The sequence below is a fragment of the Austrofundulus limnaeus genome, unplaced genomic scaffold, assembly GCF_001266775.1.
Source record: "Austrofundulus limnaeus strain Quisiro unplaced genomic scaffold, Austrofundulus_limnaeus-1.0 Scaffold110, whole genome shotgun sequence".
In the NCBI taxonomy this organism is placed as follows: domain Eukaryota; kingdom Metazoa; phylum Chordata; class Actinopteri; order Cyprinodontiformes; family Rivulidae; genus Austrofundulus; species Austrofundulus limnaeus.
Window position 1 is genome coordinate 408,783 of NW_013952512.1, and position 12,378 is coordinate 421,160.

The 12,378-nt window shown below is 40.4% G+C and overlaps 1 protein-coding gene across 8 annotated transcripts in view; it reads right to left on the minus strand.

Annotated features, from left to right (window-relative positions):
• Positions 1–299: 299 nt before the first annotated feature.
• The window catches only part of robo2 (roundabout, axon guidance receptor, homolog 2 (Drosophila)), a 282,117-nt gene continuing 270,038 nt past the window's right edge, over positions 300–12,378 (minus strand). For 6 of the 8 annotated variants that reach the window (XM_014014119.1, XM_014014115.1, XM_014014118.1 and 3 more), the window contains 5 exons: positions 11,012–11,226; positions 5,872–6,030; positions 5,428–5,694; positions 3,932–4,126; positions 300–3,193 (listed from right to left, as the gene is read on the minus strand). In XM_014014119.1, the coding sequence (XP_013869573.1) occupies positions 3,192–3,193; positions 3,932–4,126; positions 5,428–5,694; positions 5,872–6,030; positions 11,012–11,226 (838 nt within the window). In that variant the 3' untranslated portion in view covers positions 300–3,191. Of the gene's footprint in view, positions 3,194–3,931; positions 4,127–5,427; positions 5,695–5,871; positions 6,031–6,054; positions 6,661–11,011; positions 11,227–12,378 lie in introns of those variants that run through there. The other 2 variants (XM_014014120.1, XM_014014122.1) reach the window with 2 other exon arrangements.

The window sequence follows — 12,378 nt, forward strand, 5'->3', positions numbered from 1 at the left end:
ACCCTGAGCATATTTAAGCCACCAGCCTCAGTGAATGGAGAGATTTGGATTTGTGTTTGAAGCTGCTCCTCTAGAAGGATGAAGGTAAGGATTGGTTTGACATGAAATGCGTAGCTTAGCAGGAAACCCTTTCAGACACCCACAGCGAGCGAAACACAAACTGCATGTGCACTCGCAGATAAAAACACAAATGTTGCTCAGTCAGAAGCAGAGACGGTCTGTTGAAGCAGCAACAAGAAAAGTAGCAGTTTTTATTTATTTTTTGGACAAACTTTTTAACAAGCAAACCATTTAAGTCATTTTCCATTTTTCAAAAATATTTTATTTGATATTGATCCAGGTACAAGGAAATAAAAGAGCATGGGTTTATTTTACAGGTCAAAGAAAATGAAACCCTAAAAGTTTATTTCTTGATTCACTCTCTTCGTGAAGAAGGACATGCAAGTGAATACAGAAGGTGTTGTACAGAGGGGAGGGGAAAAAAAAGAGCCAATGTAATGTAGAAATGGCATCGGACTGAGGCGTTAGCCCATCCCATACTATACAGAAAAGACTTCACCCAACAATTTTCTTTTTTTGTCATTTTTAATCCTCTTTTATAGCAAAAGGGAAACACACAGATAGGCTACAAAGAACCAACAATACTGAGAAAATGAACGGAAGAGGTAAAGCACTTTCATCCTTCCAAAGAGGCATTTTCTCTATTGTCTTGACAAGCAATTTGACTGTTTTTTTAAACTCCTTGTGTTGAAAAGTTTCTTTTGTTTTGACATGAGAAGAGCAGTGTGGTGAACATGCAAGACAAAGAGTGACTCAGATGACGACTGACCCCGGCACCTGTGAGCCGATCGCCTCCTTTATGGCCTCGCTGCTTGGCTCTGACACCAAAGTTTACAAGAAACATAAAAGAACACATTTTATATCTCACAAATCTTTATGCATATTTCACAATATACCTTTATTATCATTTTAATAAATACAAAACGACACTGTGGTTTCAAAGAAAAAACAATGAGTATTAAAGAGACACTTAAAACGCATTAGACATTAGAAATATCAATCTTAATTTGGTATGTTCTTTTACTGACATCTTGTCTTAAGGTGGATAAACCAGCACATATTGAGAATCAAAATCCACAGCAGAAAAAAAAAGAATAAAATAAGGGGGAGGTCGACAGAATCCAACGTGAGAGGGATTTTTTTTTACCAATGAAAAAAGGAATGACAAGTGGAGATGTGTATGGATATATACACATTTATACACATACATAAACACCACCAGAATGCAAAATAACCTGAGATACTCTCTGCACCTCATTTCCAGAACACTGGCCACTGGGTAGATGGTAAATAAAAAATAAAAAATAAAATTAAAAAGAGATGATGGCATGACGACAACAGTACATTAACATTTGATGGCCTTTAGTTTCCCACCTCTATCAACATTAGCAGTACAAAAAAAGACAAAAAACAGTCATTAAACCACAAAAAATCCTGAACATTACAATTGAAAACATTTTTTGTAAGCAGCGTCTTGAAGTCCATAAAAGGCATACAAAGAAAGAAGCTTTGCATTTAAAAAAAAGGAACATTGTTGGAGAAGATAAAAAATACGGAATCAGAGGCCGTGAAGTCGAAAGCGGCAGATGAGACGAGCGTTTTGTGGCAGTCAGGCAGATAGAAAGTGTTTCGCTCCACACTGTGGTTGTAGACATGGAGGCAGTGGACTCATTGACTCAAAGCTTTTTCTTTTTTTTTTCTGTTATCTTTCTCACTCAAAGCCACATGGCAAGTCATACACACCCTTTTATTTGTAAGTTTCTGAGACGAGACTGTGCAGAAAGTAGCGTTTTAATAACAGAGGCACCAACGTTTTTCACCCAACGTCTGATTGAAAAAAAAGCTCATATTTCAAAAGAATCAACCCAACAAGTAGGCATGTTTTTTTTTTCTGACACTATGCTGCCATATCTAATGTATCAGTCAGAAACGATAAGTGCTTTAAAAAGCAAAAATATTAAAAAATAAACAAAAAAAATTACAATAAAAATGTAAACATCTTCATATGCTCCACTGATTTATTCATTTATTTAATGTTAGGAAGAATTATTGCAACTAATTATAATAATTGTGTCATTTTTACAACAAAGCCCTGAAGTTCTTCAATTTGCCTACGAGTGCTCTGACCTGATGTAAGAATCAACTCTGTCTTCATTCTAGTTACCTAAAAAGAGCAAAAACTCTGTGTTGTAAAACTTTATTAGGCAGCGAAACTAATTTAAAAGAATTGATACATTTTAAAACCCTCGGCTACACGATTCGGATAAACTACTGTGGGACATTAAATTGGGACAGAATCTCTTTTTTTTCCATCAGTCGGCCTCAAATCACCCCATCACACCCTTGGGACTTGCGTGTCTGCCACCCAATTCGTCTGGACTGCAGAATTGGGTGCCTTCTTTGTTGCTGTCTGTGAGAAAAGCATTACTCTTTAATATCTCTCTGTACACTAGAATATATTTTTCTTCTCTTTACTTTACAGTACAGAAACTCCTCTTCACATATTTGTCCGGTTCTTCATGTCAGCAGGAGCTTTGTTTTTGTGCTTATCACCAAAAATTGCAGTGCAAAAAACAATAATTATTAATAATGATAATAACAATTAATTAATTAATGGTAACTATCAACAAACAATGGATTATAAAACAATTATTTTATGGCACAAGAGCCACTCAATTCACATATAATACAAATAACCAGATAAAACGCAATTGTTCCTGTATATGGAAATAAAAAGCTCAAACTCAATAAGGTTTGCATAGCAATGCAACAATAAGTCAAAGAAAATATTTACAGGAAACAAAAAAAATCCCTTTTTCTGGAAGGGTTGGTACAAGAAAATGTTATTTTTTTTATTTCCTCATACAGATGTTTTATTTTATTTTTACTTGCCTTTTTCTAACAAAAAGAAAATTACAGTAAGGTAGGAAGTGGAAAATATTTTCTCGAGGACAAAAACAGTGAGATGTACAGTATGTCTGTGTCTTTACATCACATTTACAGTTCTGTGACACCGTTTGTCTCTGTGGTTCCTTCTGCTGGACACCTTCCCTTTGAAAACACACAGGTATGGACAAAGTTCATCGCCCCACCAAGAGGGGCAGCCTCCAGATTACACCCCAGGCAGATCACTCTGAACAGAATAAAGAAGAGAATAAACAGGTCAGTAAACAGTCTTGGAAAGAAGCGTTTGATCATTTTTCTTCATTTAGTTTTAGAAAGCCATGCCAAATGCTTAAAAAAACTAAAAATATCAGCCAAAAACTCATAAATCCCACTAATAGACCATTTTCTAGTTAGAAATGATCACGAATGCACGATTCGGGCCGACCTCACGTTTATCGGAAAATGCTGAGGTTGCTATGAAAATGCTATTTTAATTGTGCAAATTCAACAGGTAAATTTACGCCGTTATACAGAACTGACGTGTTTGCTCTTAACTATTTTGTGTTAAACTTTATTTTTAGAATCATAGATGTGATTTTTCATAACATCCAAACATGTTTTTTGAGCTTATTGAGTTTGCAAAGTTCTAATAGCGTTTTCATATCGCAACCTCAGCTTTTATCCAGTTGATCTGTGACACGGAAAAGCTAGGCTTCTCTATGCACATGCACATTTCTAACTACAAAATGGTCTGTTGCGGTGTTCATAACGCAGTTTACACTAAATGCTAATTTTATTTTAAAAAAATCATTATATGCTGGAAAACTCGCACAACTCACTTAATGTCCACACAAGTACAGGGAGAATGGATGGCAATAAATAGTGCTTTTATGATCATAATTGCTAGACTAGAAAACACGACCTTCTTTATTGTGCCGTAGGTCATAAAACAGCACCGTAAAGATCAAAACACTTAGTCACTCACATAACTCTCCTGTGTACTGTCCTTGTCCGTTGGCCCCCAAGAATTCAGCATGCTCAGTAGCAGTCCACTGCTGTGGCTGCCGTGGACCGTCAGTTTTCCGAGGCCCCGTTGAGCCCTTGGAGGAGGTGGTGCCGGAGGAGCTGTGGCCCCCAGGTGAGGGGAAAGAAGGTTTGTTGTATGGCAGGCATCCATCCTCTAAAAGCAAACAAGCACAGAGATCTTCGTTGACATGTGACATTACTGTGACACATCTAACATACGACGCACTGAGATAAAGACCACCCTTCTTCTGGACATCTGCAGAGTGGCCACTTCAGAGAGACGTTTAAGCCTCACACAGGGCCTTCTAGTGACCAGCCTTATGATGGGGGGTAAATACAACAACAGAGGGTCCACTGGTTGCTGTGGCAGCCCCCCGCTGCAGGGCCACATAACATTGACCCTCAGCAGCCTCCATCAAGACACAAAATCTCATCAAACTGCTTCCCACTGCTTCACTAATGACTGTAATAGAACCTGTCCTGACCTCTCTGGTTCTCCGGTGCATCACTCAGGGCCATGACACGTGGAAACTCACCCGCAGGGTTTTTTGTAAAGACGCAGATTTTGCCACCTGTCTTTGTCTCACCGTCTCAGAGAAACCGTCTGAGAAAGCCCTGGCACAGAGATACCAGGCAGCACAGAATGGGGAGTGCTAACGATCACACACGAGTATGCACAAAACACCAGACACACACAGATGGGGGGGGGGGACGGTAGAGTAGCTGCTGTTTGTGTGAAGGAAAAAAAAAAATCTGAAGACATCAGAGTCCATATCAGTGGCTGAGGCCTCCTGCCTCATTTGGATCTGAGCAGGCCGACACTGGCAACAGTTACAGGGGCAAGAGGGAAGTTGAGGGAGGGCTGATGGGGGGATTCTGGAAACCAGTGCAAGTGGCAGACGGTGCAATCTGTTCATGGGAGCCCAGTCTTGAAACAGAAAGCTCAGTTCAACACAAGAACTTAAGAGACAAAATGTGACGCCACCAAAGCGCAGCAGCTGCCACACCTCCATGTCTTTGTTTGATTTCTTTATTTTTTTAAATTCAAATATATAATTTTATTGAAGAAAAAAAATTGAAATATCACTCTTGATTGGAGTGGCAAACTAGAGGATTTGTTTTCTGTAACTCCGTCCGGTCGGATAAATCTCTGTCATGCAAACAGATTTATCCACCTTGACCTTGCTGTGGGTTTTCTAACAAAAAACATAAATAACTGCAGTTATATCATATTATTAACTACAAGTATTACTAAATCTCCATTAGGCGAGTTCTTGGGAATACACACATTAAATTAAGATAAAAAGAAAACACAGTAACAGCCTAATATATTAAGGCAGAACATTAAAATGATCACGGTTTGACGGAGCATGTTAATCATAGAATGCATAAAGTTTTTATATTGCTGATGGAAGTCGTCACTCAGCACTCTTACAGTTTCGGATGCATCCGTACCTGATTTGGGTCCCCTGCGTCCATCATCCGCTCGGTCCATGGAGCCCAGCCTGTCTTGAGCCTGGCGATGATGTTCCAGAGACGGGCGCATCTGTCTGTCCATGGAGCTTTTCATGTCCTCCAGCCCACACAGGGGCCCCGACAAAGGCGTGCGCTCTAGAGAAGAAGCCTTTCTGTCTGTGGGTGGTACCATGCTGTTTACACTGCGAGCCCCTTGGATGCGACCCTGCCCCTGACAGGGAGGGGGCTCAGGGGGAGGAGGTAGGTCTGTGCCAAGAAAACCAATGGCCAATCGTATGAATGCACATGACATTCTAAACTTATTATTGTAGAAGCTGAAGAGGAAATTATTTTATGTTTTATCTTTTTTTCAGTATTCTTTTACAAGAGTAAATGTTTGAGAAAACTTTGCCAAACTATTAGAAAAGTGTTTTTTTATCTCACCATCTGCACCAGCATCTCTCCGGTGGGGTGTTGTGCCCTGACTTCGTGGTTTGCGTGTGGGCCTGGTGGCCCTCTGGTGGCCCAGGCTGTGTGTGCCGACTGTGCTGCCATCTGTTGAAAATGGACTGCTGGGCCTGGGCCTGTGGGACAAGCCCTTACCTGCAGGAGGGATGCAAGACCACAAGCATCTGGTTAACAAAGACATAAAGGAGCCCACACCCAGACGGTGAAGTCGAGACTGCCATCAGGAAAGATAAAGATTATCAATCAAGATCTGCAAACAAAGGCTTTCATCACAGGAGAAAAACAAGCTTTAGATAAAAGGAACACCAAGCAGGACCAAGGTCATGCTCATCCAGCCTACAAAGTCAAATATAAGAACCAGAAAAGCTGATGAGAAATCCTCAGTTTATGGAAAGCACAAAAGTACACCCAAAGTGTAGGCTTTAAGAGCAAGCTCCATGCACAACCAGTGCGAAGTGTTCAAGAGCAGCAGGAAGAACCAGATAGGATGATTGGGGAAATATCAATGGGAATAATTAGAGCAGAGTGTAGAAAATCATCCGCCACTGAGCAGCAGTGGGTATCCGGTCTCTGCACACCAACCTCTCTTGCTGAGGCTAGTACCCTCGAGGCGGTAGCCCGCTTTGTCAGCAGCGGCCACCAGGGCCTGGGCAAAGCTGCAGTGGGTAAAGATGGAGCCATCGGAAGAACTGCCCAGACTGGACCTATGGCTGGAAAAATTACGTTCATCCTCCGAGGCCGAGCCCCACCCATTCACCATGGAGCCTGTGAAATACCGTAAGTTACAGCAAAGGGTGTTGAGAATATGTTCAGATATAGTGTGAATTCCTTTTTGCCATAATCTGGTGTAGTTCCATACATGTGTAAATATGTATAAAAATGAAAAAACTTAGATTATAAGCCCTACATTTAAATAACTTTGTATTTGTGGCAGGCATTTTTTATCCTTTTATCAATCGTTTATGGTGCAGTCCTGTTTTGGCACGTCTTTTTTCCCCATTCATTACAAAAACACCTTAGTTTACTACACACCTACTCTCACAGAGAGACACGCAAAGGAGTGTACACTGTGGAACAGCAGGGCTGTCATCAACTGATTTTGCTCTTCTTTTGACAGAGAACAATGCGAGCACCTGTGAAGAGATCTAGAACCGCCTCAGGTGACACTGCACAAAACAGAGTACTGGATGAACACCTGGTGGTATGCAGAGTTGTTTATATTCACGTTTAAAAATTAACAGCTGCCACTGTTTAAAAGAAATGTAACATTTTTAAAGATTGATAAACAAACCTATATTCTTTTTTTATTCAATGTGTTTTTAATGATTATCTTTGAATTTGAAAGAAAGATTTATTTGTGTTGATGTTTATTCCATAAAAACATAACTGAGTTTCTGACATTGTAAATAAACCACATATATCATGTGAGATATGTAACTCTTGGTCTATGTGCTTCTGTGATTTTTGGTACTTTGATATTTTCCTACACATAAAAAGCTGGGCCAGCGCTTTAAATATAAAAATATTAGCCTTCCAATAAAAATATGCCACTTTGGCAAGCAAAGACGGAGGGAACAGTCGGCTAATGTGACAGCTTTCAGTGGGACTGGTTTGGCAGACTTCGCTTAAGTGGCATAAACCCAAGTGCTCAGCTCACACACTCGATCTCTCCCTCATACAACGTGATGTGATTGAACAGACTGGCATAACAGAGAAATGAAGAAGTGTGAGGGTAAAGGTGGCCAAGTAAGCAAGAGGGACAATAGTTACCATTTTGATTTATTGAAAAGGTCAGTGTGGTACAAAAAGTGAAACAATTCTAAGTTGAACGGCATTAGACTGATATTTAAATGTACAATTCGTATAAAACTTCCACATATTTTGCTCCCTAGGATGGTATTTCTCTTTGCAATGATATGTAACACTTTTGAAATTGGGCAGAAAATTATGGCTGTGGTTTATGTATCCAGACACGCTGGGAAATTCCCCTCAAAGTTTTCCAACTCCCCCCCCATCTGTGAGACTGCATCTCAAAGAGATGGTTACTAGCTCACTGAAAGTGACTCCAGGGAATTGCACCTTCAACAGCCGAAGTTGCAACAGCTTTCCACTTCTATTGCAGGAAAATTCTCTCTGATTATTAGAGAGTTCAGTTGAGGCTTGCAAAAGGTTGTGCATCTCCTGACACAACCCATTTCTACCGCTCTAACTGAAATCCAAGGCAGTAACTACTCGGAGTTCTCCATTTTCCCCTCTCTATTTTCTTTGAATTTCTTTTTTTAGGAGTTTTTCTCTAAGAAAGACTGACAGAAATTCCTGTGGGTCCAATCCTCCCACAAAGAATAGTGCAGATAATGAAGTATTGGCAGTGCCAGCCAAAGCACAGGAGCTTCCAAGTCCTCTGGCTCGGCGAAGGAACACTGCCTCAGCAAATCACATCACAGAATGACTTTTCAGCTGTGCTAACCTCCACTTTCTGCAGGAGAACCTCTGGAGCTCTTCTATTTTCTGAAACAACGGTCCGATCAAACAGTACTTTTTGTGTAATTTGATAAGACTTTCATTCATTTCTCTTTTTTTTGCTACTGAAATTAAACTCTTTCTGGGGCTCCAAACCCAAGTGTTTATGGCATGGTTTTCATTTGGTCATATTTAGAACAGAGCAAGGGGTAAAATCATGTTCTCTGAAACCATTAACCGAAACCTTTCATGGTCCATGCACTGAAAGAGAAAGGCCAATAAACACAAGATTGCTGGGGGACAGTAAAACCTGGGTTGGATCCCCATTGCTACTAAAACTGATTTACACAGACGGAAACCATAACCTGCATGTCGCTCAGTAGGAAAATGATTCCCCCTGATGAGCAGCTGCCTCTACCTGAAGTCAAGAGAGTGACTCTGCTCCTCACAAACCTGACAAGGTTTTATGGGAGCATAATCACCCACAACATAGCCTCACCATTTTTAACAACTCTACATCACATGACCTGAAGAAATCCATGTTAATATCAAGTAATGCTTTTATCTCTTTGGCTTAAGAAGGTAACAGTTCTGCAATACCCACCACAACGAGGGGACTTACATTGATCAGCTAAAGATTGGTTGCATGAGCTCGGAACAATGAATGAACAATGAATGAATTGAACATTCTGTTCAGACAATCTGCTGGTTAGGAAAAAAATGGCCCCCGAGGAGAAAGCAAATAATTTCTGAAGCGTCAGCAGTGATGTTTGATTTACTGGTCTTGGTGGAACAATATAAAAACAGATCTATTTCCATATTATTATAACTAAGACAAATCTATCAAGCTGCACTTGACAGGACTCTCACTCCCACCTTCCCATATTTTTATAAGCTTTGAATGGTGGCCACTTACACACACAAAAATAATCTCTGTTTTATTCCCTATCTTTCCTCTCTTCCTGTTGCTAACTCTGGAGCTGGGACTGTGTTTATGCTGCCAAACCATTAGTTGAAAAACAGACTTGTGGAGAGATGAGAAATAATGCCTTCTTCATAGCAAAACAGAAGAGGGAAAGATGCTGTAGATGTGAGCCTAGTTGCTGTTTTAAATTTGTCCAAACACATCAACAGTAGGGTAAGTCCCTGCCAAAACCACGGTCCCATCATATAAGTGACACCTACAATAAGTGGTGCTACTGTAAGGGTAAAACCACCAGCAGCACTGTTAGTCTCATTATTCTCATGCTTGAATACCTGGATGAAATCCTCTTTTTTTCAGCAGTGTGATTTTTCCACTCACACAAAGCTTAGTATTTATTCGTGTATAACACGATCTCATGTACACCCCCACTTTTTTGAGCTTAAAAAGCATAAAAAATTTAATCCTCAAACTACCTCCAATTTCATGCAGACTTAAGATTTTTCAGCCTTTGCAGTCTTTATACATATCAGTAAAATGATCATTGGACTGTTGATTTTGTTTTAACAACATATGTACTAAAAGGTGTTTTGACAACACAAATATACATCAGCTGTAGCAGCATCATAGGAATTCTGGCATTTTACACATAGTCCACCAGGATGCACCAAAACAAAAGTCAGAGACTTCACATGAGATTTGGACCATCTTCTGGGGCAAAAGCAGATTACTTCCTATTCACGAGCGCCCCCTCTGGTGGGGAAACTTTTTTCAGGGATACAAACTTTTTCGGTACACCGGTAGACGGCCGCCATTACAGAAGAACATGTGTTTGTTGTTGTTCCATCAGCGGCTCGGTCACACGCTAATGTCATTAGTTCGTTATCATTACTAAGGTGCAGGAATACTTTTATTTATGGTACTACGCCCAACTTTGTGGATGATTTTATGGATTTAATTTTACGTATTATACTTGAATACATATGGTAAATATGATTGGTTTTTTTTTGGTCAAAAATCTTGGAATAAATGCAGTCACAAATGAACATTGTCCAAGCTATTTATCCACAAGATTCTGAACTAAACGTCACATATTCCTTTTTTTAAAACACCACTTGAGTTTTATCTTTTAAACTGTCAATGAATGGCGACGCTCAGGCTGAATGAGAACAGCAGGCCAGAAGCAGCTCTGCTGTCGTAGTGTCGTGCCCTTCATATGTCACCCCCTCCCCCAGCAGACGGTCATAAAAGTTTTCAGTGAGTTGTAAAAATGGAAATGGTGCCCCTGATCTGGAATGGAATATGCTCCACATGAAATTTATTTCAAATCTCTTTGGGAAGCTATGGGGGGTGCTGGGTATGGAGTTCTGCGCCCGTTAAATCAAAGTGGTTCTCTCATGCTCACCTACCTTCTCTTCTTTCTTTTCATTTTTTCCTCTCACTATCCTGTTTAAAATTCATTGACTTTCTTATCTCTTTCATCGATTTGACAATTATAATTTCCAACAATCTGCCAAAAGGGCTTAAAATTTTTTACTGATCTACACTTGGTAAGTTAATTGAAAAAAGATCACATAAGAACAAGTAGAAAATCAGTTGTTTGCTGTAAAACAAGCTGTAACAACAAATGGTCTTGGGGATGTTTTGCCCCATTAAATATATCAATAACATCGACACTTTCATTGGAAAACACATTAAAGATATCAGAAAAAAACACATGAAGTTGGAGCCCACCTGTTAAAGAGCTGTCCAGGTTGTCCATGCTGGACCCTGGTGTGTGCTCGATACCGCGGGGATGCCTGGCTCCGTAGCCCTCATCCTCCTCCTCGTCGTCCTCCTCGTCCTCTTCATCAGGCAAGTCAGTCTCCAGATCGGAAACCATTGTGCTTGACACATAGCCCACTGGAGGAGCCGGAGCCTGGGGAGGAAGAGAGCACCCCTGCATGTGCCTGCCAAGAAAAAAAAAGAAAAAAAGAAAAAGTATGAGGAAATGTGGAGGCGAGATGAATGTAGCGGTGAACAAAAGCCATTTTCTGAGGTTTGTATGATGCAAAATGGAGAAAAAAATAAGCATGCCTGTTGAAAAGATGGAGCTCAATTTTGGGGGCTGTGCCATATGAATGGCTGAATAGTTTTTGAACAAATCCAGTTATTCAAAAGGTCAATTTGCGTGCTAACACAATGACCCGCAAATTGCATTTGCTAATGGTACAAAGGCACGCTCTTCAGGATTGTCAACACATGGCTGTCACCTCAGCGGCAGCCTGCTTCGCTGACAACCGCATTTGTAAGAGGAGTGCTAAGTCTTTGACGTGGTTTTCGTTGGGAATTGGTTGTAATTACTGGCCCTCTGGTGTTGTCAGAGATGCTCTCTAACCAACATAGTCATTACTGGGTAACATGACATCTCCTTCCTGACGAGGCGTCCCTGCCGCCCCCCCACAACAACCCACTTCACTATTATGAATGAAAGCCAGTCTCTCGTTCGCTCTGTGTTGTTGACAGAATGAAGCATGGCCTTCATCTGACTTGCATGAGCAGAACAACAATGGAATGCGGAATGTGTAGGGGGAGTAAACAACCACGGGTATGAAATTGTGTCTCTTAGAGTGAGCAAAATACAGTAGTCGCTTAAGTGGTAGCGTGGGCCTATTAAATTGGAATGATAAATGGGTTTATCTCCACTGCACACACGCGGTTGACACGAGGACCAAAATAAACCCCAGCAACAAGGCACAAGAACAGAATTAACAGCAAGCATTTAGATTTTTTTAAAGCGATCCCTGATTAGTTGTAACATTAGACTTTATTTGATGAACATATGTTTAACTGTGAAATAACGACTGCAAAAAAACTGTAGGCTGTTTAGTTTTTATAATTTTTAAACTAAATTTTAAAAATATATTACACGGATGGGGCCATTTTATTTACATGCAAAGCCTTCTGGGTAAATGATGACATGGACAGGTCATCAGTGCGAGGCTGCTAGCGAGCTACATCCACGCTGAAGGTTAATCTTGGACAATATCTGATGATTGACTCTTTTAAATGAAACCAGAGAGTGTTGACAGAGAGGAGAAGGTACTAATGACTCAGCCTAT